General features: G+C 44.8%; 1 protein-coding gene across 1 annotated transcript in view; it reads left to right on the top strand.

Annotated features, from left to right (window-relative positions):
- Positions 1-12,044: 12,044 nt before the first annotated feature.
- The window catches only part of DPYSL5 (dihydropyrimidinase like 5), a 54,585-nt gene continuing 38,837 nt past the window's right edge, over positions 12,045-27,792 (top strand). The window contains exon 1 of the mRNA XM_039238326.1: positions 12,045-12,305. Coding sequence (XP_039094257.1) covers positions 12,045-12,305 — 261 coding nt within the window. The remainder of the gene's footprint in view (positions 12,306-27,792) is intronic.

Genomic DNA, 27,792 nt, shown 5'->3' with positions numbered 1-27,792 from the left:
AGGCTTCACTGTAGCGGCTCCTTTGTCCTTGTTTGTTTGTTTTCAACCCTTCTTAAGAAAAAGCCTCTGTTCACCACATTCTCGCCCATCTTATGGACACATGGGTCGTCTTTGCCTGTCTATCCTGTCAGTGTGGCCCTGGAGCTGGACCCTTGTGGCTGACGGCTACCGGACGGAGGGTCCAGTGTGTCTGGGGTGAGCAGAACATCGGCCACAGCCTGTCCAACCTCTGCCTTCTGTGTGCTACCCTTCAGCCTGACCAGGTCCCCACCAGTCCCTGGAGATGCCTAGTCCCAGATGAAAGACAGACCTGCCCATTTACCTTCCTTTTGCTCATTCTCCTTCCCCACGGCTGGGCCCCACCTCCAGATTCCCTCAGCACATTTTGCACAAAACTCCTGGGTGACCCAAACCAGGCCTGCCACTCTGACCAGCCATTGATGCTGACACTGGCTTAGTTGGAGAAGGAATTCGGAAAGAGCCTCAGATTTCTGGGTGGGTCATTGGGAATGATGCAGCTGGTTTTGGAAAGGTTGAGTGCGTGGGCCTGTGGAACGTTCCAGTGGAATGGTCTGTGGGCATTTGGATGTTAAAATGCACTCACATTCTCATTATTACCATGGACTAGGTTCCCGATTCCTACTAACCTTAGAAAGCAGAGTACTAGATGATGAAGAAGTCTGTCCTGAGGCAGGTGAAGTGTGATCATGGGGTGTGGGGAGAGGAGGCCATGGGGTAAGAACAGCCATGATCTTGTCTTTTTTATTTGTACTTGTCACCTAATTGTTATCTATCATTAGTCCATATAGATTAACTGGGGAAGTGGTTATGTCTGAGGGTGGGCATGGGGCGGGGGGGGGGGGATGAAAGAGGTATGGGGACTTCAACAGCAATCACAATGGTGAGTTCACAGGTGTTTATCACTTTTCTTTCTATGTGACACATATGTTAGAACTACTATTTTAAATCTACTCGAGTTGATAAAGCCAATGAAGAATTAGAAAATTATACTTGCTTTCACATTAGTGAAGAATTATCTAGTGCTGTATTATTTAGAAAGGCAGTTCACTTTATTAAAAAAATGTATTAACTTAAAGCCTTAGCTGGTTCCCACTCACATTAAATTCCACTTTGTGGCTTTTGTGTTCTGTTGAATCTTTCATTTGTTCTCATTTATCATCTCAAAAAGAATCCCCTTCCAGAACCATCCCAGGATGCTATAAGGGCAATGCCCCCCACACCTGTCCCCTAACCCCCCATTAAGGTCAGCTTTCCCACTGCTCTGTTTCTCTTTCCTATATGCTGATCAGAAGAAAAACAGCTGCATATTTTTTTTGTCTTCTCCTAACCACTGCCACGTATTGTGCCTTTTGATCCTTTGGCAAATGTTATCTACTTGGAGCAAAGGAAAAGCCACATCATTCAGTGTGGCCCCAGTGACCAGAACTGGCTCCCCCTTCCCCCCGTTAGCACTCCATTTACCATAGGAATTGGCTTACATGCTGTAGGTCCTTCATGTCACAAGGCACATGTGTAGCTCTTGCCTTGTCTGTCTTTTGATATCACAATGAGTATCTGTAAAATCACACATTCTTCGGGGCACCTGGGTGGCCCAGCCGGTTAAGTGTCCGACTTTGGCTCAGGTCGTGAACTCACGGTTCATGGGTTTGAGCCCCGCGTTGGGCTCTGTGCTGACAGCTTGGAGCCTGGAGCCTGCTTCAGACTCTGTGTCTCCCTCTCTCTCTGCCTTCCTCTGCTCATGCTCTGTCTCTCTCTCTCTCCCTCTCTCTCTCCTTCCCTCTCTCTCTCTCTCTCCTCTCTCTCTCTCTGTCTCTCGCACGAAAATAAATAAACATTAAAAAAAAATTTTTTTTTAAATCACATTCTTCTTTGGATTTGACCAAAAGAGGAAATGTGAGTCTTAAGCCAATGCCTATTAAAAAGAAAATACATATGGGGCACCTGGATAGCTCACTCAGTTAAGTGTCCAACTCTTGATTTCGACTCAGGTCATGATCTCGAGGTCTGTGAGATCGAGCCCCGTGTCGGGCTCTGTGCTGGCAGGGCAAAGCCTGCTTGGGATTCTCTCTCTCTCTCTCTCTCTCTCTCTCTTCCCCCTCTTTCTCTGTCCCTCTCTCAACATGAATAAATAAACTAAAAATAAAAAAATCCAGCAAAACCCTGAGAGGTCATAACCTGAGCCGAAATCAAGAATCGGACACTTAACAGACTGAGCCACCCAGGCACCCCCTCAGCAAGTTAGTTTTAAGGTCTTCATGCAAGAAGGATCCGGTTTGCACCTTCTGGCCCAGTGTGGCTCTGTCGAGCCCCAGAGCCCCCGGCGCCATCCAGCTGAGCTACTGGCAGGAGGCAGCTGTGCAGGACAGACTGTGCAGACTCTCCTTGTCTCGCGCCTCCCTGCAGGCACAGCGGAGCTGGGGAGGGTGATGACAGAAGCAGGCAATTCCAAGACGCAGTGTTGCGGTTGGCATTTCCTTGGCAGGGCTCACACTGTGAGCCTTCTAGGAGCACAGGCTCGTGTGCATTTCATGAACGAGAAGCAACAGCTGCCATAACCTTGACTCTCCACCTGGCAGGATTCCCCGCCCCACCCCCTGCACTTCTGCACTGGAACAGCTAGCTCACAGCCCTAAGAGGGGCAGGAGGGTGGGCGGTGCAGGAAATTTTCCTTTATCCAACAAGACCGTTACTAGATAGCAAATAGCAATAATTGTCACTGTTTTAAACATAAAGAGGTTTTCTCAGGAAAGACCGCACTCCCGGGTATGCAGGGCTGTTTCCCCAGCTCGCACATCACCTTGGTTCTGCCTCAGCGCTGGTTTAGGAACGTAAGGAATCCATGCTATGGAATTAGGAAGTTGGGGAATACAAGCTCCATACAGTTGGATGAATCTTGGCATATTAGAGATATCAAAGGCATCGTTGCTTCCCCAGAAAAGTTGTAGAATTCCTAAGATCTTCACGTTTGCAGTTTGCCGGCACTCTCTTGGTCCCGGACTGCTTCCCTTCTACTCTAGGTCCCTGTTGGTAAAGTCTCAGGACTGAAGTGAAAGTCAGGGTAGACTTGATGATCATTGTGCAGCTCTAGAATTCCGGAGTTCTGATTTATCCCTTCTAATACCATTTAACACTCTGGCATTTTTCCATTTCTGCCTGGGAGGACAGCCATGTGGTTTGAATTCTTTCATTTGCTTAGACAAAATAGCTGGGTGATCAGAGGTTTTGGTTAGATAAATGGGAATGTGGGATACAGCCAGAAGTCTTTAAAGGAGGTGACATTTATTTTAAGGCACAGTTCTCATTTCATGATGATTTGATTATAATGTTCATTTCTAATGTAGTATCTTAGCTTAGGCTGCTATAATAAAAATACCATAGACTAAGTGGCTTAAACAACAAAATATTATTCCCCATAGTTCTGAAGGCTAAATCCAAGATCAAGGTGCTGGCCAACTTGTTTTCTGGTGAGGACTCTCCTCCCGGCTTGCAGATGATTACCTTTCCCTCTGTATCCTCGCATGGGGTGGGGGCCCAGGCAGGAGATGGAGAGACAGAAGAGGGGTTGGGGGTGGGGAGAGAGAGATCTCATGTCTTCTTATGAGAGCTCTACCCTCATGTCCTAATTCCCTCCCACAGGCCCCAGCTCCAGATTCTTTCACATTTGGGGTTGGCACTTCAACATCTGAATTTTGGGGCTGATACAAACATTCAGTCCACAGCCTATATGGTAAGCCAGTGGGCCATACATGGGCTCTGTCTACACAGTAACTGTATTTGGAATAAATGAGTGATTTGAAGCATCACAAATTAGTAAATTTGATAACTGACCATGACCATGGACAAGAACGTTTTCTGAATATACTGCCCTCCGCCAGAACAGAGGGACAAACAGCCACAGCCCATGGCATTTGCACGTATTTCAACAATTGTGCTCAAATCTTTTCCCTTCTGAGGGGCTCTCCTAAGGGAGCCAAGGTATCTTCCCCACTCACCCACCCCCTTATCCCATTATGTTCGCAAACTCGTCCGTACACCGTCAGAAGGCTTGCTGCAGAAAAAGAGGCTAGAACATCTTTTCTTCTGTTTAGTTTAGCAGAGACTAGCAAGGAAAGCTGTAGGAAGGTGGCGCAAATGAGGTTACTGGGGGAGGTGAGAAGGATAATGAGTGTCAACCGTCAGTGGTAAGGGGGACTAGGTGGGATGAGGCAGACAATTGGAAAATCTAGAAAAGTTGGGGGCGGTGGGGAGGATACTGGTGTAGCAAGACAGCCTTGCCATCAATCACCACACAGCTGGCTCACTCATTCACAGCTCTGGTCTCTGGTACCTGGGTGAGAGACACCCAGTTTAAACAACACCTATTAATTTTTTTTAATGTTTATTTTTGAGAGAGACAGAGACAGAGTATGAGAGGGGGAGGAGCAGAAAGAGAGGGAGACACAGAATTCGAAGCAGACTCCAGGCTATAAGCTGTCAGCACAGAGCCCGATGTGGGGCTTGAACTCACAAACAGCAAGATCATGACCTGAGCTGAAGTTAGACGCTTAACTGACTGACAGAGCCACCCAGACACCCCTAAACCAAGATGTGTTAACTTAGTTTTCAGATTTTTAGACAAGAAGTATCTCCTTTACACTTTAGTTGCTTTGTAACACGATTTGTGTCTCACCCACTAGAGAGAGTGAAGTTAAAGTATTGTTTTTAAGTTTATTTATTTTGAGTGAGAGAGAGAGAGAGAGAGAGAGAATCCTAAGCGGACTCCACACTGATGGTGTGCAGCCCGACACAGGTCTCGAACTCATGGAACCGTGAGATCCTGGCCTGAGCCGAAACCCAGAGTCAGACGCTTAACCCACTGAACCACCCAGGGGCCCCAATTAGAGTACTTTTAGTGCACACAAATGCTCATTTTAAAAAGATAGTCTCCGAAAGCATCACGGACAGGGAGTGAGTATACCAACGAACTGTGCTATAATATTCTCCAAACACAGGAGCACAGTCCTAGAGTGTTCTGAGGCCTCAGTCGCCCGAAAGGCTGAAGGCCCGCAGGCAGTTTTGATGAAGGCAGCCCCTAGTCTGAAGCCGGAAGTCTGCGAGAGGGTAGGGATGGAACTCAGAGCATCTGCTGAAGTGGCACCGCCAGGTGGCTTGAGATCCAGGCTCTGGGTCTCACGGCCTCCATGTTGGCAGTATGGCGTGTGGCCAGCATGTGGGTTCTTGAATTAGCCTGCTCAGGCCGCCATGACAAAATACCACAGGCTGGAGGGCCTATACAATGAAATTGATTTTCCCACAATTCTGAGGCTAGAAGTCTGGAAGGAGGGTGTCACTGTGGTAGGTCTCGGGTGACAACTCTTCCTCCCTGGTGGATGGCTCCTTCCTTACAGGGACTCAGTGCTTACGCAAAGCACATTAGGTGGTGGGTTGGGGACTGAGCCCTCTGGTGTCTCTTCTACTAATCTTGTGGGATCAGGGCCCCACACTATGACCTCATTTAACCTTAAAATTTTCCTTAGAGGCTCATCTCCAAATGTAGCCACGCTGGAGTTTAGGGCTTTAGCATAAGAAGTTTGGAAGAACACAAACCTTCAGTCCACAACAGCTCTGGACAAGTGTCTGGCTTTCAATCCCTACTTTGTTACAAACTAGCTGTGTGACCTTGAGGACGTTTCTTTAACTTTCTAAGCCTCAGCCATCTCTGTGGCAATAATGAGGCAATAATGGTATCTATGTCAGGGCATTGGAAGGATCAAATAAGATAATGTGTGTGACGGGTTTGGGGAGGGCCCAGTGTACAGTAGGTGTGCACTAATTGTTAATGTTATTAACAGGGTCCTCTATGTTCTGAGTTTCCTCTAAAGGTATGCTGGGAATCCAGGCTACCCTTCAGGGATTTCTACAAGGAAGAAGAAAAACACAGACCCAACCCAAGGGTTCTAGAGAAAGGATTAAGTTGGTGGTAATAGCTCTACTGGCTTCTCCCATAAAGGATGCCTCAGGAGGAATTGAGCCCGCAACCTGAATGAAGGGTCACACTGGATGCCTCTGGCTTCTTTTAAGCTTAAAAAAAAAACTTCTAAACATAACTTCTCAGGTTATGAAAGATAACCCGAGTTTACTGTATATAGTTTGAAAGTACAAAAAACTATGAAGAACATAAGAATCACCTGTAACTCTTCTATTCAGAGCTAATTCTGATAACCTTTCTTTAACTGACACAGACCTATGAACCCAGTCCTTCTCCCAGAGTTGTGCGACCTTTAATTTCCAAAACTTTTGTTTCCTCCTCTGAAAATGAGGCTAATGTTTCTGCCTCATTCCTGCTTCTCAGGGTCACCCCATGGTTGAATGCATGGAAAGTGCTGGACACAGGGTATTAGCTTACCAAGAGCTATTGCTCTCGTTTCTATTGAAGAAGATACCCTTGACGTTTGACACCAGCATCAAAGCTCAGACAAGAATCCCCAGTAATTCATTATCACATCACTCTTCAAGGTCCCAACCCTCCAAGTGTATACTCTGAAGTATGTGTTCTAGATTAATAAGCAAATCAATATTCTCATTTACGACACTAACATAAACAAGAAGCAATTTCCCAGCATAAGAGGGCTGGGGGGTGTCTTCTTTCGGCCACCCCTACCACCACCATCACTTCCCTCTTCTAGTGCAAACTGAGAAGGCACATCTCTTCTTTCGTGGTCACACTTGGCCTTGACTTCGTAATGAGAGAGAGGGAGATTGCATCTGTCAGGCTCTCCGGGCTTCCTTTGGACAGAGTGGTTATGTCCATCACCTGAGAAAACTCATTTCCTAGTTGCATATTAAATTAAAGCTCCAGTTTTCAGATTTTAGAACAGAAGATCTGAAATATGCTCAGCTTCAGACAATAAGCTTGTGGCTGTGACTGTCCCATTTTCCCATGTCTCCAGCCTGACCCCTCACCACCACCTCTCTGCCCAGTACCTTCCTCACGAGGGAGAGGGGCCCCTTCTCCCCAGATGTTGGAATGATACCTGGCAGGGAGCAGATGATCCTGGGAAACAGCTGTTGCTGTTCACTCCCACCATCTGTGTTGTTTACCAGCGGCAGCCCCCCAAAGGGCCAGCCTCTCCTAACAGCAGGAGAGCCTGGTGATTGACACTGTGAATATAGGCACAGTAAACTTTCTTGGTGTTGAGATTCCAGGCACTCCAACCTGGTCATCTTGACAAAAACAAACTGCTTAACCAAGTGTGTCCAGGAGAGCAGGCTAGGATCTCCAGATAGCTGACTTATCTCCTTTCAAGAGGTATTCCTTCAACAGGTTCTAAGGCCTTTACATCCTGGGACACAGCCTCCCCATAACTTAACCTGGTGGCAGGCAAATGAAATGACAAGAATAAGAGGAAATCTGTTGCTGCCTCTGCTCTGTCCATAGGATTTTGCTTTATTGGAAAAGGGACGAAAGCTGAGTATTATCCTGAGCGTAGAGTTGTCAGATATCCCAGAAACAAATATGGATGGAACAGCCTACCACTTGCTGCTTTAAACCACTTGATCATGTTGGGTGCAACAAGTGGATGAGGCCATTCATTCGTTTGTTCACTGGTTTTGAGTATCCTATACTGGAGGCTGGGGATGAAGAGGGAGCAGAAATAAAGATCACTGATAATGCTTTTGACTTCAAGGACCTTAGTTCACAGATACAGATAGACTCCAGCACCATGAAGTCTCTGAAGGGGCAGGGAGTCTGGAAGGCTTCTCAGAAAGGGGGACAATTGAATTGGTTCTTGAAGAACAAAAAGTTTATCAAGTAGAAAGGTGGGCTTCATTTGAGCCTGGGGAGACCCTGCAATGGTGGGGTCTCCCTCCCCCTGGTCAGACTTTGTCCTATATTTTCTAAGTCTAAATGAAAATCATTTCTGTTCAGATACCTAAGGGTCAGGAGAGTTGCAGATCCAACCAAAGTGTGCTCCCTGGACGGAATTCTGATTCACTCACCATGACTGCAGCTATCTGAGCATTGACCTCTTCCCCTATGTACCTCCCCCTTCACGCCTCTGGACCCAAAGTGGCTCCTCCAAATCTCCCCCAGTCTGCTCACAGCCTCTTCTTGATGCTCCCAGGAGCTCCTGCCTCCAGGTGTTCAGAGAGAACAGCTGTATATTCTCACCTCTTCACATATCTCCTTCCTACAAGCCTTGAACTTAACCTCTCTTGAGTCTGTTTCCTCTTTGGTAGATGGCATGATAATAGCTTCCTCACAGGTTTGTTGGAAGGATCAAATCAAATAAAGTATGCAAGTAGACAGGGACACAGCTTTCATTGATGATGGCCATCATTCTTCCATGCTGCAAGACCTTACATCACAAATAATCCCTTGTTCTCTTAGAACTTTAATCTGTCCTTTGACTCTTTCCTAGCTGCTTGAAAAATCTTTGGTCCTCTCTGTCCTAAATTGGTACCTTACCTCAGCCATATTCCTCAGCCCATTTTATGGCTTCTTTTATTCACAAAGAGTTGACAGGTTCCCACAAAGTTGCCTCGACCACCATTTATCAAAGTCTTGCTCACTTCCCAAACTGTCAAGATCTCCTTACGGTCCCTGTCCCTCTCCACTGTATGGCCACATTTAATGCTAAGGGAAGGGAGCTTCAAGAAGAAGAGAATGGTCAGTGGTCAAATGTGGCCATTCAACGTATGTTCCATTTTGAGTTGATTTTTTTTGTATAAGATTTGAGATTTAAGCTAAGGTTTATTTTTTGCCTATGGATATCCAGTTGCTCCAATACTATTTGTTAAAAAAGACTATCTTCCCTCCATTCACTTGCGTTTTTGCACCTTTGTCAAAAATTAGCTTACCATACTTGTGTGGGGATATTTCTGGATCTTTATTCTGTTCCACTGATTTTTGTGTCTATCCCTCCATTCATACCACAAAGTCTTGATTACTGTAGCAATGTAGTAAGTCTTGAAATCAGGTAGACTGATCACTCCCACTTTATTCATCTTTGTCAAAATTATTTTAGCTTTGTCATTTCACAAAAACTTTGACAATAAGCTTGCCTCTATCTACAAATGATATTTGCTGAGATACAAACTGCATTAAATATGTATATCAATTAGGGGAAAATTGATATATTACTATGTGGGTGTTCCAATCCATGAACATGGTATGTCTCTCCACTCACTTAGATCTTTGATTTCTTTCATTAGCATTTTGTGGTTTTCACCGTACAAATCCTGTATATGTTTTCTTAGATTTATGCCTATGTATTTAAAATTTTTGCATCATGTACATATGTGCATTGCTAGTATATAGAAAAAATAAGTTTTTTTTATATTGGTCTTGTATCTTGTATTCTTGCTGAACTCACTTGTACTAGGAGATTTTTTTTTTTTAAGAGAGAAAGCACAAACAGGGGAGAGGGGCAAAGGGAAAGAGAAAGAGAACCTTAAGCAGGCTCCATGCTCTGCATGGAGCCTGATGTGGGGCTTGATCCCACAACCCCAGGTCAGGACCTGAGCATAAACCAAGAGTCGGATGCTCAACTGACTTAACCACCCAGGTGCCCCCCAGGAGTTTGTTGGTGTGTGTGTGTGTGTGTGTGTGTGTGTGTGTGTGTGTGTGTGTGTTTGTAAATTCTTTGCTATTTTTTACATAGACCATCATGTCATCTGCATATAGGGACAGTTTTATTTTTTCCTTTTTGATCTATATGAAATATATCTATATTTCTATTTCATTTCATTTGTTTATAGTGCAGGCTAGAGTTCTCTTTGTTGAACAGTAATGATAACAGTGGACATCCTTGCTTTGTTTCCAGTTGTAGGGAGAAAGCAGTCAATATTTTTTTTAATGTTTGTTTGTTTTTGAGAGAGAGCACACGAGCAGGGAGAGGCAGATAAAGAGGGAGAGAGAGAATCCCAAGCAGGCTCTGAGCTTGTCAGTACAGAGCCTGATGTAGGGCCCAAACCCACAACCTGTGAGATCATGACCCAAGCCAAAATCAAGAGCTGGATGCTCAACCAACTGAGCTGCCCAGGCACCCCAAGCATTCAGTCCTTAATCATTAAGTCTTATGTTAGCTATAGGTTTTTCACAGGTTGTCTTTATTAAGTTTAGGAAGTTAACTTCTATTCCTACTTTTCGGAGAGTTTTTATCACGAATGGATATTGAATTTTGTCAGATGCTTTTTTCTGCATCAAATGATATGATTATGTGATTTTTCTTCTTTAGCCAGTTAATTTGGTGGATTAGATTGATTGAAATTTCAAATACTGAGCCAACACTGCATCCCTGGAATAAGTCCCATTTGCATGGTGTAGAATTCTATTTACATATTGCTGAATTTTACTTGCTATTTTGTTCAGGACTTTTTTCCTTTTAATTTTTTGAGGGGGGGAGGGGTAGTGAGAAGAGGACAGAGGATCTGAAGCAGGCTCAGAACTGACAGCCCAATGCAGGGCTCTAACTCATGAACCACAAGATCATGACCTGAGCCAAAGTCTGATGCTCAACTGACTGAGCCACCCAGGCGTCCCTTGTTATGAACTTTTTTTATCTGTATTCATGAGGGATATTATTCTATAGTTCTCTTTTTTTGGCACTGTCTTTGTCTGGCTTTGGTATCAGAATAATACTGGTTCCATAAAATGAGGTGGGAACATTTCCTTTTGTTTTCTGGGAGAGATTAGCATTAATTCTTCTTCAAGCATATGGTAAAATTCTCTAGCTTTTAAAAATAGTGGTTTCATGTGTGCCTGGGTGGCTCAGTCAGTTAAGCATTTGACTCTTCGTTTTGGCTCAGATCATGATCTCAGGGTTCGTGATTTCAAGCCCCACATTTGGCTCTACATTGACAGTGCAGAGCCTGCTTGGGACTCTCTCTTTCTCTGCCCCTCCCCTGCTTGCTCTCTCGTGCTTGCTCTCAAAATAAATAAATAAACATTTTGAGAGAGACAGAGTTAGCTTGAGCAGGAGAGGGGCAGAGAGGGGGACAGAGGATCTGAAGCCAGTCCTGTGCTGACTGCAGAGGGCCCAGCGTGCAGCCAAACCCACAAACCATGAGATCATGACCTGAAGCAAAGTCAGACGCTTAACCAACTGAGCCACCCAGGTGCCCCTAAAATTTTTTTATAAGTTTATTTATTTATTTTGAGAGAGAGAGAGGAGAGCAGGGGAGGGGCAGAGAGAGAGAATCCCAAGCAGGGGCCCAAACTTGTGAATCGTGAGATCATGACCTAAGCCAAAACCAAGAGTCGGATATGTAACCAAGTGAGCCACCCAAATGCCCCCACCCCAAATTTGTTTAAATAATGCTTCTGGGAGTCCCTGTCTGGACCAAATAAAGCTGAATCTCTGGGGTTGGAGCTTTAGTGAAGGTGCTTTTCAAAAGCTCTGCCGATGAGTTTATTCATGTGTCGCCAGCTATGGAGCTGAAATGTGGTAGTGGCCTTGAGGCAGACATGGGAGAGTGAGCTGAAGCAAAATCCATCTGAAGAATGAATGATATGAATCCAGCAACTGTGAGGCTTCAAGAATTTGGCCCTGTGAGACACGCCCCAGGAGCCCCTGACACCTTTGGGACCATATGGTATAGTGGGGACATTTGTCATACAAGACATACGGGTTTGACTTGGCTACTTAGAAGTCATAAATTCCTCACTGAGCAGTTTCAGCTTTCTCATTGGTAAAATGCCACTCCTCAGGTTGTTTTGGGATTAAAAACACAGTAGATAGGAAAATGGTTTAGAATCTACATGTCATTTGGGGAAGGTAGACATTGATGTTTCTTTGGGCCCCAGATTCACCCTACTCCACTGTGTCATGATTCCCAATAAGTCCCACTCAGTGGGAGGCTTGTGACCCCAGCTGGTTGTAGGACCAGTGTTCTCAGGCTTTGGAGAAACTTCCTCCCCTTCCCTGCTCACTTACTCTGCCCATGGAGTTTGGACTCTGATCGGAAGAAGTGGGACCTTGGTTATAGTGAAAAGGGACTTTGACCTTGACCGGTGCCTCCCTTTCACCCTCCATAGGAACATGCTTGCCAATTCAGGCAGCGTGAGGATTCTCATCAAGGGAGGCAAGGTGGTGAACGATGACTGCACCCACGAGGCTGATGTCTACATTGAGAATGGCATCATCCAGCAGGTGGGCCGTGAGCTCATGATCCCCGGAGGGGCCAAGGTGATCGATGCCACTGGGAAGTTGGTGATTCCTGGAGGCATTGACACCAGCACCCACTTCCATCAGACCTTCATGAACGCTACATGCGTGGACGACTTCTACCACGGGACCAAGGTAATGCTCCTGTTTGCTGAAGGTGTCTTCCCTTTCGGTTTCTTCTGTTTGTGGGGTTTCTCCAGACTAGACCCACGTGAACAGGATACATCCCCTGCTGTATTGCTAAAAGGAGATGGGTGCTCTCAAGGGGCCACTGTGGCAGCTGACATAGGAAATTCCAGGCTAGGTGTCATAGATCTCCATGACTACCGAAAAGGAGGTATGTAGGCCTGTCTTACTGATCACATCACTTACCCGTAGATACCAAGGCCGGGAACTGATTTTTATTTTTATATTGTTATGTCATGTAATGCAGACCTAGGAGAAGAAGAGAATTATAGCTGGTGTTTGTTGCTATGCATGTATGTGACAGGGAGTGTGGTATTGATCTGATGGAGGCCTTTACGGATTATCAGCTAAATTAATTCCCCAAAGATTGTGAAAAATAAATATGTATCTTCTAGATGATTTGAATGGTGGTAATTATGAAACAGACATAGCTAGCTGTCTTGTCTTATCTCTCCTAGCTTGTTCATTATTTTTAAAATCAGCTGGAAAAGAAATCTGGTAGTGGGGCCTCTTTTAGAGGGAGTTGCCATGGACAATATTTACAGCGATTGAGCTGGGCCAGAGCTGCGGTGTGTTCCTGAATGCAAAATACGAAAACCTGAATTTTCTGGAGGAAAATTAGGAGGAAATTACATTTTGCAAAAAAGGTCACGTGTGGGTTCTTTTATCTTTCTGTGCTCCAGAACCTCTGTTATTGCTGTCATTCCTCTGCATTGTAATTAACTGTCACATGCTGGCCGCTCCCTGAACACCAGCCTATGGGCTCCTCAAGGCCTTGACAATATTCGTCTGCTTTCCCAGATCCTGGCACTGACCAGAAACCAGAATAACTACCCAGTAAATGTTTGTTGACTGAATAAGTGAGCAGTGCTTATCCATGTGGGTCTCTGTACCCAGCTATACATCAAAGTATGTATGAACTTATGAAGATTTTTTTACCTTTTTAAAAAAATGTTTATTTATTTATTTTTGAGAGAGAGTGAGAGAGAGCAAGGGAGGAGCAGAGAGAGAGGGAGACAGAATTTCAAGCAGGCTCTGTGTTGTCGGCGCAAGGCACAATGTGGGGCTCAAACTCATGAACCATGATGAGATCATGATCTGAGCCAAAATCAAGAGTTGGACACTCAACTGACTGAGCCTCCCAGGTGCCCCTGAAGGTTTTTTAAAATGCAGTATTAAATCAGTTTCAAGGACCACAAGTCCCTGACCCTGGAGGCAGCCCCTTATACTGTCTGACTTACAGAGGACTTGGCCTCTACCCCTCTCTAGGCAAAAGGGATCTATCAGCTACCAGTCCAGGGGCTGTAGTCAGTCCTCTGGCTTACTTTGGCCCACAGCCTCAAATCCCCATGACCCCCCACCCTAAAATGCCGCCTCTGCTCTCCTGGTACTTGTCAGGGAGCCCTTCACCCAGGCTTCGGTATCTCCCCTTAGGATCCATTTTCCTGGGGGTTCAGGTGCTCCTTCTAAGCAGTGACTGATGAAGGGCTCTGCAAACCCACCTCTGAGGACCCTGGCTGGGGTAGGCAGAGGCTGGGCTTGGGGTCACAGTTCTATGGAATGGCCCACCTCAGGCTGTTGGCCTTTAAGATCTCCCTGAAGATAGGTTCCCATCCCGATCCAGGAGTAGCAGACCAGACTCCTGGATGGCTGAGCTGTGAGGGGTCACAGTAGCCATGGCCCAGCCAGTTCTAAGGCAAGAATGGGCTCAGGACTAATACTCTAGAATCTAGGGCCAAATCTGCCTACTCTAGCAGAGCCCAGAGAAGAGAGGCAGTAGGCAGACCCTCCCTACTTTCTCTTCTGAGAAACTCCCCCAGGGCCTGTGAGTAATGCCTCACTGATGAAATGGGGAGCCCCAGCCCCATAAACTTTTGAAGGGGCATTTTCCAGGGTACACTAGTGGCAGGACCTTTTTGAAGGGAGTGAGGATATCAGTTTGCCATCCCCAAGTACAGGAGCCAGGTCAGGCCTGTTTGGTTTATGGTCATTGTATTTTTTTTTTTTTTTTTTTTTTTGAAGCAGAGCACATGTACGGAGAAGTACGCAAATTGTAAGTATACAGAATTGTCACAACTGAACACACCCTTGTAATCAGCACCCAACTCGAGAAACCAGACATTGCCAGTGCCAAAATGCCCTTCCTTGTGCCCCCTCCCAATAACTACTTCTTACCAAGGCTAACCACTACCCTGACTTCCAATACTATTGTTTAAAAAAAAAAAAAAAAGCTTAGCAATGCCTATCAAAGTAACACCAGCATTCTTCACAGAGCTAAAACAAACAGTCCTAAAATTTGTATGGAATCAGAAAAGATCCCGAATAATAAAGCAATCCTGAAAGAGAACACCAAAGCTGGAGGTATCATAGTTCTGGACTTCAAGCTGTATCACAAAGCTGTAATCATCAAGACAGCATGGTACTGGCACAAGAACAGACATTCAGATCAATGGAACAGAATGGAGAACCCAGAAATGGACCCACAAACATGACCAATCAATCTTTGACAAAGCAGGAAAGAATATCCAATGGAATAAAGACAGTCTCTTTAGCAAATGGTGTTGGGAAAACTGGACAATGACACGCAAAAGAATGAGCCTGGACTCCCTTCTTACACCATACATAAAAATAAACTCAAAATGGATGAAAGACCTAAATGTAAGACAGGAAGCTATCAAAATCTTAGAGGAGAAAACAGGCAACAACTTCTTTGACCTTGGCCGCAGCAACCTCTTACGTGACACATCTCTGGAGGTAAGGGAAACAAAAGCAAAAATGAACTATTGGGACCTCATCAAGATAAAAAGCTTTTGCACAGTGAGGGAAATAATCGGCAAAACTAAAAGGCAACTGACAGAATGGGAGAAGATATTTGCAAATGACCTAGCAGATAAAGTGTTAGTATCCAAAATCTATAAAGAACTTACCAAACACAACACCCAAAAAACAAATAATCTAGTGAAGAAATGGGCAAAAGACATGAATAGACACTGTTCCAAAGAAGACAACCAGATAGATGGCTAGCAGACACATGAAAAAAATGCCCAACATCACTCATCATCAGGAAAATACAAATCAAAACCACGATGAGATGCCACCTCACACCTGTCAGAATGGCTAACATTAACAACCCAGGCAACAACAGTTATTGGTGAGGATGTGGAGAAAGAGGAACACTTTTGCACTGCTAGTAGGAATGCAAACTGGTGCAGCCACTCTGGAAAACAGATTTGAGGTTCCTTAAAAAATTAAAAATAAAACTGCCCTATGACCCAGCAATTGCACTCCCAGGTATTTATCCAAAGGATGCAGGAGTGCTGTTTCGAAGGGGCACATGCACCCCAATGTTTACAGCAGCACTGTTAACAATAGGCAAAATATGGAAAGAGCCCAAATCTCCATTGACGGTCAAATGAATAAAGAAGGTGTGGTATATTTATATATACAATGGAGTATTACTTGGCAATCAAAAAGAATGAAATCTTGCCATTTGCAACTATGTGGATGGAACTAGAGGGTATTATGCTAAGTGAAATTTGTCAGAAAAAGACCTATTCTGTGACTTCACTCATATGTGGAATTTAAGATACAAAACAGATGAACATAAGGGAAGGGAAGCAAAAATAAGATAAAAATAGAAAGAAACTAATCATAAGAGATTTTTAAATACAGAGAACAAACTGAGGGTTGCTGGAGGGGTGTTGGTGGAGGGATGGGCTAAATAGGCAAGGGACACTTGTTGGGATGAGCACTGGGTATTATATGTAAGTAATGAATCACTAAATTCTAGTTCTGAAATAATTATTACACTATATGTTAATTAACTTGGATATAAATTGAAAATAAATAAAATTTTTAAAAAAGATCATAGAAACTAAAATAAAATACAGCTTAATTGAGATATAATTCATACATCATACAATTCACCCATTTAAAGTATATAAGCTGGGTGCCTGGGTTGCTCAGTTGGTTAACTGTCTGATTCTTTTTTTTTTATTTAATTTTATTTATTTTTGAGAAAGAGAGAGAGACAGCATGAGCAGGGGAGGGTCAGAGAGAAAGGGAGACACAGAATCCGAAGCAGGTTCCAGGCTCTGAACTAGCTGTCAGCATAGAGCCCAACGTGGGGCTCAAACCCACGAACCGCGAGATCATGACCTGAGCCGAAGTCGGATGCTTAACCAACTGAGCCACCCAGGCGCCCCAAACTGTCTGATTCTTGATTTTGGCTCACTTTTTGTAGGATTGAGCCCCAAGCCCCAAGTCAGGATCTGACAGGATCCGTGAGGCCTTCTTGGGACCCCCCCCCGCCCCTCCCCAGTTGCACACATACCCACTCTCACTCTCTGTCTCTGTCTCTCTCTCTCAAAAATCAATAAATAAACTTTAAAATGTAGAAGTCCATGGTTTTAGGTATATTCACCGTAGATTGGTTTTGGCTGTTTTTTTTGTTTTTTTTTTTTAATATCTTTATTTATTTCTAGGAGAGAGAGAGAGAGAGAGACAGCGTGAGCAGGGGAGGGTCAGAGAGAGAGGGAGACACAGACTCTGAAATAGGCTCCAGGCTCTGAGCTGGCAGTCAGCACAGAGCCCGACGCGGGGCTCGAACCCACGAACCGCGAGATCATGACCTAAGCGAAAGTCGGACGCTTAACCAACTAAGCCACCCAGGCGCCCCAGGTTATGGCTGTTTCTATAAATAAAATTAAGTGGTTTGTACCTTTGCATTAACTTCCTTTGCTCAGTATTATTTTTGTGAATTCATTCATGTTGTCCTTATTCACCTTCGCTGCTTTCTAATTTAATGTACCACATACTACTTATCAGTGCCAATAATACTCTTGCTGTGAATGTTCTCGTCCGTCTTTCGGCAAATGTATGATCACATTTCTGTTGGGCACATTCCTAGGAGTGGAATTGCTGGGTCGTGGGGTACACATGTGCTCAGCTTTAGGAAAGACCACCAAATTATTTTCCCAACTGATTGTAACAATGTATACTCCCAGCAGTAATACAAGAGAGACCATAGGATTTACCATCAACATAACTCTGATTACCACTGGGGTCCCTGCTGAGGTCAATTCTGTAGAATGCTCAGGCCTTGCACCCCAAATTGTAGCTTTGTGGCTCCCGTCCCCACTTGGGAGACCTTTCGCCTCAGGTCAGACGCCACGCTGTCACCACACTGTCTACCAGCCTCTCCGAGGGCAGGCTGGCCTTCTTTGTCTTATTTTTCACATTGTCATCTGCCGGGACCTCATTAGCCAGGAGTGACAGGTTTTTCCCCTGAGAGCCTTTAGCTCTTTATAGCCGATGAAAACCTCAGCACACACATCTTTGTGCAAGGTGGTGGGTAACTCCTGATCTTTTCCAGGCTTCTCGTCCATGGGAGCAGCTGCCTCTGCAAAACACATAAAAGCCCGTCTGTGATTTAAGGCCCCCCAGCGCAAGTCAGGCCCTAGTCGCACAGTGTTTAAACACCCATCGATCCTAAGCCACCCTGGCTACTGGTGTCCTCTAAACCAACCCTTTGTTATATCCATACTAAGCAGGATTGGATCTGGACATCCTTGCGCTCCAGCCCTTATACGGAGCCTCTGTTTCCTTTCCTTTTCTTTTTTTTTTTTTTTTCTAGGAGAAAGGGAGAGAGAGAGAGAGAGGGAGAGAGAGACAGCGTGAGCAGGGGAGGGACAGAGAGAGAGGGAGATACAGACTCTGAAATAGGCTCCAGGCTCTGAGCTGGCAGTCAGCACAGAGCCTGACTCGGGGCTCGAACCCACGAACCGCGAGATCATGACCTAAGCGAAAGTCGGACGCTTAACCGACTTAGTCACCCAGGTGCCCTGCGGAGCTTTTGTTTCTAACGTAGCCCCTGACTCAGTCTTCCCTGGATCCCATCTGTGACCCTGCCCAAAGTTCTGCCACAGTCTCCCAGCCTCCCAAGAGCTGGTACCCTGCCCCAGTACTCCCTTGCCCTCTATTCCTGGATTTCCCCTTCACCTTGGTGCTCCTACAGGGGGACACTTGGGCTTCCTCTTTCTGCTAGTCGCTGACAGTCTCCCAGGGAAAGGAAAATCTTCTCCTCTTGCAGTGCTGCTCCAGGGGCATGTCGATTTAATTATTCACACGGCCTGTGGCAGGCGTTCAGAGGCTGTGCACCCTGACAGACCAACGCTGACCTACTTTGTACATTCTAGAAAGGTAGCAGTTGATTGGCTTTAAGCATCTGGGTTTATAATAGAATAATAAGCCTGAGGAAAAGCTCACCCGAGTGATTAGCCTAGTGAGAAAGAGAGATCAAGTTGCATCTTTTTGTTCTAGTCCAGCAGATCCGCGTGGCCTTGAACTCTGCACCCCCTGAGCTATTGCGTGCCTGTCAATTTGGCAGCAGCAGCCAGGGCTGGGGAAACAAAACAGTTGAAAGCCTGGCTCTTCCGAGTGCATCTGGGTCTCCATTGTACTGGGTCTAAAGGGATTTCTCTAGCACTTTAACAAATGCTTCGGCCGCTTTCAGACGCTGTGGCAGGCGCTGCCTGGCTCCCCAGGCACCGCATCGGTCGTCGCTCACAGCGGGGGCCCTTGATCCTCCTCCCCGCCTGCTCTCACCCTCCCAACCTGCTGGCCCCGCCCTCCCCGGGCCGGAACCTAGGCTTTCCGGAAGCAGAGCGCCAAGACCACCTGCTTGTTAATAACGCAGACCCCACTGAAGAAGGAGGGTATCTCCCGCGGGGAGGCAGGTCCAGGATTTAAGATGGGTCATGAGGTCTTTTATTATTATTCTCCTTAACTTACTTATATTCGTTCTCTTCTGTGTAGCTAATGCTACATAATGAAGAACATTAATGCAGGCTCTTGAGCTCCACCCCACCAATGGCTCTCCGCGGCGAGGTGGGTGTATCAGAATCAGGCTTTTTAAGCTATAGCCACAGCCCCTTCACTAAGATGCTGATAGAGGGAGCAGGCATAGACAATCGGAAAAAGCTTCCTAAATGCTTTTTCTGCTTACTGCTTCTCCGAAACTATATTAAGAGGCGCCGTCTAGGCCAGTTGTCTTCAACCCTTCAACTCCAGTGCATTAGAACAACTTGGGCAATTTTTTTAAGACACTAGTATCCAGGGTCCATGACAGATGGGTGAAATCCGTGTCTCTAGGTCTGCCTCTTCCATCAGTATTTTTTTAAAGAATCTCTAATGATTTTAATACTGGCAGGTGAATTAATAAGGAACTTTCTCTCTCCTTTGAATAGTACATTCCCCTGGCTGTTTCTCCTGCAGAGCTGACCCTCACTTCCCCTTTGAAAACTGGGGCCTGCTTTGCCTGCCCTTGCCGAGTCTTATTTATTTGCTTCTGTCCTTTTATTCACATTCCAGGGTCCGATCAATGGGCTCCCAAACCCCAGCCTGGATCCTAGAATGCCTGTACTTGCTAGAGTTCGCTGGCCCTGTGTTCTCCCCTCCTGTCTGTATCTCATTGACATCATCAGTGAGTGAGAAGTTGGCCATGTTAGAAGCATCATTGAACGGAAGTCTGGCTGGGTCTGTTCCTCTTCTTTGAGGGCCCAGAGACTCCCTCTCGCCTGTGCCAGGGCCATCTGGTCACAGAGACAGCCTCCCATTAACTCAAAATCAGCATCAGCAGGACATCTATTCTTTTCTACAAGAGAAGCCAAATCCAAGAAGAGAGGTTGGCCCAGCGTGAGATCAGCCAAGGGGCTGTTCGATGACATAGGTTTGGAGAGCCTGCCACATCCCACCCCCAGTGGAGGGTCCTGACCCTCCCTCCCCTTCTGTCCCTGCAGACGACTGGGCCCTATCTGGCAGAGTCCTGAGATATGACAGGCTAGGACATAAACAAATTCCTTTTGGTGTCCAGCCTGCCAACATCCTTACCTAGGAGCCCATTTATCCACTGGCAGACTGCTTTTCTACTTTGCTTTTGAAATTCGCTCTTTTGGAATTAAACCTTTAAATGCTATTCACTTCCTTCCTTTTTTTTTTTCCCCTTGACTCCAGTACTCTGTCCATTTCTGTTTAATTCTGGCCAAAATGTCTTTCCGGTCTTTTCTCTCTGCAATAACACCCCCTGCTTATTGGGACCCAGATTCCTATGGTCTAGCTTATTAATTAATGTTCCCGAGTTCACTTATGTCTTCATTCCTGTAAAAAGCTAGAAGGGACCTTCAAAATCTAGTTCCACCCTCCCATCGATGGAAAATGCATGGGTTGCCCCCAAGTCTCAGAGATAATTGGGCCAGAATGCAAGTTTTTCAGTTTGAGGGCCTTTTCACCAGGCCACTCAGGGGCTCTCCTGAAACCCCAGAGCTGGATAGCCACCCCTTTCAGACTGCCGACAACCTCTCGGTGGGCTGCATACAGATAGTTTCCTTGACGCTATGGCCTGAACCAGATGAAATCCTCACAGAACTGACACGCATCGCACAGACAGCGGAGTGAACTCTTTGCCTTCCTGAAACGATGGCTTTATAAAACCCCACTCGTCACTGGAGGAGTAACGTCCTTAGATGTTGACAGTTTCTGCCACTTACAAATGGGCATCATAGGGCTTAAATGAGGATGCGTGAAAAACACTTCCCACAGTGCCTGGCACAGAGCGTGCATACGATAAATGATAAATGTGGGTCCCCAGGCTGTGACTACCTGTTTCCACCCTAGGCCTGGCCCTGGCTCTGTCTTCAGTCTCTTAGACCCACCCATTTTTGTTTTGCAATGAAACTGTTCTACTGTCCATCTAGTGCCTGTGCTGCCTGGGTCCCTGGCTTTGCCAGCAGGGCATCCCGATGGCCTTCTCTCAAAAGCCACCCTCCTCCCAGCGTGTGTTCCTGGGCCAGGTGCTGCCACACCATGCCTGTTCTTCCTGCCAACATGCCACCCTTATGGCACGGCTGTGATGGTCAGGATCAGCACAGCTGGGCTCCTCTGAATCACTCACAGTCACACCACAGATCTCCATGAGTTCCTCATGAAGTGCCTTCCCCTTCTAAGCCACCTGGAGGTCCTCCCTTCTCCTACCTCCCCAGTGGGACCTGGCACCATAGCAGGGGTTATAATGGGTTTCCACTTCATAACAGATTAAAACAATACCTACTTATTAGCTCACAGTTCTGTAGGTCAGAAGCCTGGATACAGAGTGACTGGGTTCTCTGCCCAGGGTCTCACCAGGGTATAATTAAAGTATCTGCTGGCTGCTTTCTCATCAGAGTCCTGCCAAGCTCACATGCCTGTGGCAGAATTCAGTCCCTTGCAGTTCGTGGGCTGAGGTCCCCTTCTCCTTGGCTGGCTATCAGCTGGAGGCCTTTTCTCAGCTCCTCGAGGCTGTCACCATCCCTTATCAGGTGCCACCCTCCATCTTCATTTCCAGCAAGAGACTTTGACTTTGAATCCCTCTCCTGTTTCAAATCCCTCTGACTTAGAATCTCTTTTGCCAGAAAGAACCCAACCTCTTTAAGAGGTGACCTGGTTAGCCGCAGGCACACTGAGATCAACTGCGCCCTATAACGTAACACAAGGGTAATGGTGTCCCATCTTATTCATGAGGCCCCTTCCACACTTAATGGGAAAGGGATGTACAGAGTGTGGTTCACCGGGAGTCACCTGCCTACCGCTGGCATAGGGGGATCACATGCAAAACCATGGCCATCCTATAGACATGTTGCCCTGGTCCATCTCCACCTCACCGATTTTGTTTGAACTACTTAAGACTCCACACTTACATTGTTTTACATCAAAAATCACCTTGGCCACGCTTCACAGCTCTCTGTGCCTCATGTCATGTTCCTGCTGGAGACCCTTCCGTGACTCCCTGTCGTCTAAGATGTCAAGTTTGGGTATCTGGGTCTTCACCCTTGGAAGCCCCCATCTGACCTTACGTCTCCATCCTGTCCCCATTCCCAACACGTGCCCATGTATCAGCAAGGTGGTTTTCTCCCCCTGTGAACATCCCACGCTCCCTCCTGCTGTCCCTTCCCACCATCCATGGATGGCCTCCCTGCTTCCTGCCACATTCTTCCTCCACCTAATTCCGATCCTGGATCCCACTCTCTCCTCCCCAGATGAAATAATTTGTCATCTGGGGCTTTTGAATTGTTTCGTGTGGAAAGTTTGTCTTCCAGCTAGGTTGAAGAGTATTCCAGGGGCAGAGACCACAATTTATATTTAACTCATGACCCACCACAGACCCACAAAGCTTTAAACACAGAGTAATTGTTCTCAGAAATAGGTGAATGTCAGCAGCATGGTAGTAATAAGCAAAGACAGGGGTAGACCACTGGAATCTGCATTTTAGCTCCATGTTTACTAGATGTGTGATTTGGACAAATTCATCTCTCTCTGTCTCTCAATTTCCTTCTTGGGAAGTGGAGATTATAATAGCATTTTATGTGTGCAAATTGAGTTCCTATTTGTAAAGAACCTAAAATAATACTTGGTGCTTACTAAGGACTATATGAGGGTCCATGAAATCAATCCATCAATCACTCAGTTGTGCTAATCAAGGATCGACCCTTGGAAAACCTTTTTTACAGTTTCCTCATGAGCCTACTATATATTCAACTGTTAGACATCAAACGGGAACTTAAACATTGGATTCTGTTTCTACTTTCTACTGTTAGGTTAACTATGTGTGTTTTAGATTTCAAATGGAGTCTAATAGTAGTGGTGATGGATTCTAGATAATTTTCTCTCTTCTTTCTTTCTCTTAAAAGCAGAAATAGCCAGTCAAACTCTGCAGGCATTCAGGTGCTATTTAAAGATGTCCTGCTTCAGATCAGTTACCTTGTTTAACAAAACCTTGCTGGTAACTTTCATTCTACATCTACCTTAATTGGGAGGCAAAATGTAGGCTAGGTCGATCCTTCTTAGAGCAAATATAAGAGGAGATCTATCTTTTCTTATAAATTTTATATCTAGTATTAGAAAAAAGTTCCTATGGTGACCAGGCAAATCCTCAGTTTCTAGAATAGTGTTTGCAAAAAATTTATCTATACAGAAATTATTGCATCTTAAAACCTTTGGTTCGGGAATAGAAATATACGCTCCCACCGTGATACCAGACATACTGGAAACCTTTCATACCTCGTTCGAGAAGTTCTGCTTTTATAGTCTCATAATTTAAAAAAAGAAAATAAAGATGAAAAAATACACCATCTACTGTATGTATATTTCAGTGACACATGTCCTACATGAGTGATGTATTTTTTTCCTTTTCTTCTTTTTCTTAAAACCTGCATATTTTTCAATAGTTCAAGAAATAGGTGAACACAGCCTTTTGGAAATCTTCAACAATCCCTTTTTTTTAACTTTATTTATTGAGAGAGAGAGAGAGAGCAAGAGTGGGGTAGGGACAGAGAGAAGTGGAGAGAGAGAGAGAATTCCAAGCAGGCTCTGTGCTCTGAGATTCAGAGACTGAGATCATGACCTGAGCCGAACTCAAGAGTTGAACAGTTAACCCACTGAGCCACCCAGACTCCCTGAAAACTTCAAAAAATCTGAATTGAAAATATCTCTTTTCCCAAACCTTGCTGCGGTTGCCCCTGATCTGAAGTTGTCATATTCCTGTGCTGAATGCAAGATGTGTCTTAGAATGCCACACTGACAGAAACGTGTTAAGATGTCACATGTCTCCACCTGGTGGTTTCCGCCTCACAATTCCCTCAGGTTATCACTGCAGCCAAGCACATTTTTTTTCTCCTTCTAATTTCCTTTATTTCTCGTTAATTAAAAATTAGGAGCTAGAGTGATCCTTAATTAGTGACTACCTGAAGACAAAACTATGGGTCAACCATAGTAAGAACTTTCTCACTGATCAGTTTTTATCTCTCATACACACATTCACACACTTTCACATTCTCACACACATGCTCAATCACACACACACAATTTTAGAGCTAGAAGCGCCATTAAAGATTAATGAATCCAACCCCTAATCCATAAATAATTTTCATGTTTAGATTTAAACTCTCCACAGTACCCTCAATATTTACAAATAAAAGTAGGGGCACTTGGCTGGCTCAGTTGGAAGAACATGTGGCTCTTGATCACAGGGTTATGAGTTCAAGCCCCACATTGGGTGTAGAGATTACCTAAATAAAGCTTGAAAAAAATAAAAACTAAATTAAATTAAAATTAAACAACGTATGCTGGTGAACTCTATTTTGAGGATGAGTATGAAGAGAATAAAGAAGTTTGTGATTAGGTAACCTAGGAAACCACCATTTTTCTTTTAATCTGTATTTGTTTTTCTTCAACAGATTGCTTAAGACATACAATAAGCCACACGTTTTTAAAGTCTATAGTTTGGGGTGCCTGGGTGGCTTAGTTGGTTAAGCGTCCAACTTCGGCTCAGGTCATGATCTCACAGTTCGTGGGTTAGAGTCCTATGTCGGGCTCTGTGCTGTGACAGCTCAGAGCCTGGAGCCTGCTTCAGATTCTGTGTCTCCCTCTTTCTCTCTGCCCCTCCCCCGCTCACTCTGTCTCTGTCTCTCAAAACAAAATAAAGACATTAAAAATTTTTTTTAAAATAAATAAAGTCTATAGTTTGACACATTTTAACATATCCATATACTGTGAAGCCATCACCATTAATATAATAAACATATTCATCACCCCCAAAAGTTTTTTGTGTCCTTGGTGATCCTTCCCTGCCCCAGATAACCACTGATCCATTTGCTGTCACAATAGATTAGTTTGCGTTTTCTCATGCTTTAAGATAAATGGAATAATGCAGTATGTATTCCTTTTTTTGGCCTGGTTTCTTTCACTCAGCATTATTAAGTTTTTGGTTATTGCAGAGAAAGCTACTATGAACATTTATGTACAGGTGTTTGTGCAGGCGGGTGTTTATTTCCCTTACGTGATTACCTCTCAGTGGAGTGCCTGGGTCATATGGTAGGTGTATATTTTAGCTTTTTAACAAATTGTCAGATGAGGGGTGCCTGGGTGGCTCAGTCGGTTAAGTGTCCGACTTTGGCTCAGGTCATGATCTCACAGTCTGTGGGTTCGAGCCCCATGTCAGGTTCTGTGCTGACAGTCAGCTCAGAGCCTGGAGCCTTTTCAGATTCTGTATCTCCCTCTCTCTCTGACCCTCCCCTCCTCTCTCTCTCAGATATAAATAAAACATTTTTAAAAATTTTAACAAATTGTCAAACTAGTTTCCAAAGTGGTTGTAACCTTTTATGTTCCTTACGGGCTTGTTATAATCAGGTTTTTTGTTTTGTTTTGTTTTGTTTTTGAGAGTGAGTTTTGAGAGAGAGAATCTTAAGCAGGCTCCACGTTCAGCACGGAGTCCCTTGCGAGGCTCGATCCCACGACCCTGGGATCCTGACCTGAGCCAGAAGCCACCCAGGTGTGTAGTGGTACCTCATTTTGGGTTTTTTGTGTGTTTTCGTTTTTGTTTTTGTTTTACTAGATAACCAGTTTGTCATAAAAGGATATAACTCAGGCACAATCAGATGGAAAAGGTGCACAGGGCGAGGTTGGGGGGGGAGGTGTGCAGCTTCGATCCCCTCTCCAGATGCACCACTGTCCCTACATCTCCACATGTTCACCAGCCCAGAAGCTCTCCTTTGTGGTTTTAATTCGAATTTCCCTAATGGCTGAGGTTGAATGTCTTCACGTGCATCGATCCTGTATATATTTGGTGAAATGTTCACATCTTTCGTTCATGTTTTAATTGAGTTGTTAGTGTTTTTATTAGGTTATCGAAGTTGTTTATGTATTCTAGCTATGAGTCATTTATTGGGTATATGTTTTGCAAATATTTTCTCCCCAGTCTGTGAATTACCTCTTCATTTTCTGAACAGTGTCTTTTGAAGAGCAAAAGTCTTAAAAAATTTTTTTAGAGAGAGAGAGCATGCAAGTAGGTGAGAGGGGCAAAGAGAGAGTCTCAAGCAGGCTCCATACCCAGCACAGAGCTTGACATGGGGCTCCATCTCACAACTGTGAGATCATGACCTAAGCTGAAATCAAGATTTGGATGCTTAACCAACTAAGGCACCCAGATGCCCCGAAAGTTTAAAATTTCAAAGTCCCAATCTATTGATTTTTTTCTTTCATAATTTGTTTTTTTTTTTTGCATTGTGATCAAGGAATATTTGTGAAGTTCAAGGTCACTAAGATTTATTATATTTTCCTTTAGAAGTTTTATAATCCTAGCCCCTACATTTAGGTCTGTAATCCATTTTAAGTTGGTTTTATATATGGTGGAGGTTTTTTTGTGTGTGGCTATACAATTCTCCCAGTGCTTATTTGTCGACAAGATTATCCCTTGTCAAAAAAGCAATTGACAGTCTATGTGTGGGTCTATTTCTGGATTCTCTTTTCTATTCTTTTGATCTATCCGTCTATCTTCACACCAATACCACCCTGTCTTGATGATCATTGCTTTACAATAAGAGTTAAGAGCAGGGAGTGTAAGTCCTCCAGCTTTTTCTTCTTAAAGTTCTTCTTTTGGCTATTTCATCTTTGGGAGCAAACTTTTTTACTGCAGGCTATAAACTGTACACTGAGTGCATTAACCAATCAAACACTTGGTAAAACATTCTCTGCCCTTAGTGTGGTCCCTTTCTGTATCTAAAAGTTAAGACTTTTCTTTAAACTTTTCTCAAGCTGGGGGCGGGGGGTGGGCGCCTGGGTAGCTCATTTGGTTAAGCATCTGACTTCAGCTCAGGTCATGATCTTGCGGTCTGTGAGTTCGAGCCCGGCATCAGGCTCTGTGCTGACAGCTCAGAGCCTGGAGCCTGCTTCAGATTGTGTCTCTGTCTTTCTCTGCCCCTTCCCTACTCTGTCTCTCTCTCAAAAATAAACATTAATTTTTTTTAATTTTCTCAAGTTGGGGCTCCTGGGTGGCCCAATCGGTTAAGCATCCGAATCTCGATTTTAGTTCAGGTCATGATCTTGTGGTTCATGGGATCAAACCCCATATCAGGCTCTGTGATAACAGCCTGGAGCTTGCTAGGGATTCTCTCTCTCCCTCTCTCTGCTCCTCCCCTACTTGTGCTGTCCCTGACTGTCTCAAAGTAAACTTAAAAAAAAAAAACATAAAAATGTTTTAAAGTTATTTGGAGGCGAGGCAGGGGAAGGAAGCTCTGAGTGTGTATGTGTGTGTGTGTGTGTGTGTGTGTGTGTTAAAAGAAACTTTATTGGGTGTTGGGGGTCCAGGTGAGGTCAGTGAGGATGTTGTCCTCCACGACACTGGGCTACATATTGATGTAGATGTACGGTCTTCACGTGATCCGTATCTTTTTTTTTTTTTAATATATTTTTTTTTTTACAAATAGTTTATTGTCAAATTAGTTTCCACATAACACTCAGTGCTCATCCCCAAAGTGCCCTCCTCCATGCCCATCCCCCCTCCCCCCCACATCCATCAGTCCTCAGTTTTTGTCAGCATTCAAGAGTCTCTCATGGTTTGCCTCTCTCC

Source organism: Hyaena hyaena, unplaced genomic scaffold (assembly GCF_003009895.1).
Source record: "Hyaena hyaena isolate Hyena2069 unplaced genomic scaffold, ASM300989v1 scaffold_138, whole genome shotgun sequence".
NCBI lineage: Eukaryota > Metazoa > Chordata > Mammalia > Carnivora > Hyaenidae > Hyaena > Hyaena hyaena.
Note: the sequence above shows the minus strand (reverse complement) of the source record. Positions and strands in the feature narration are given on the sequence as shown.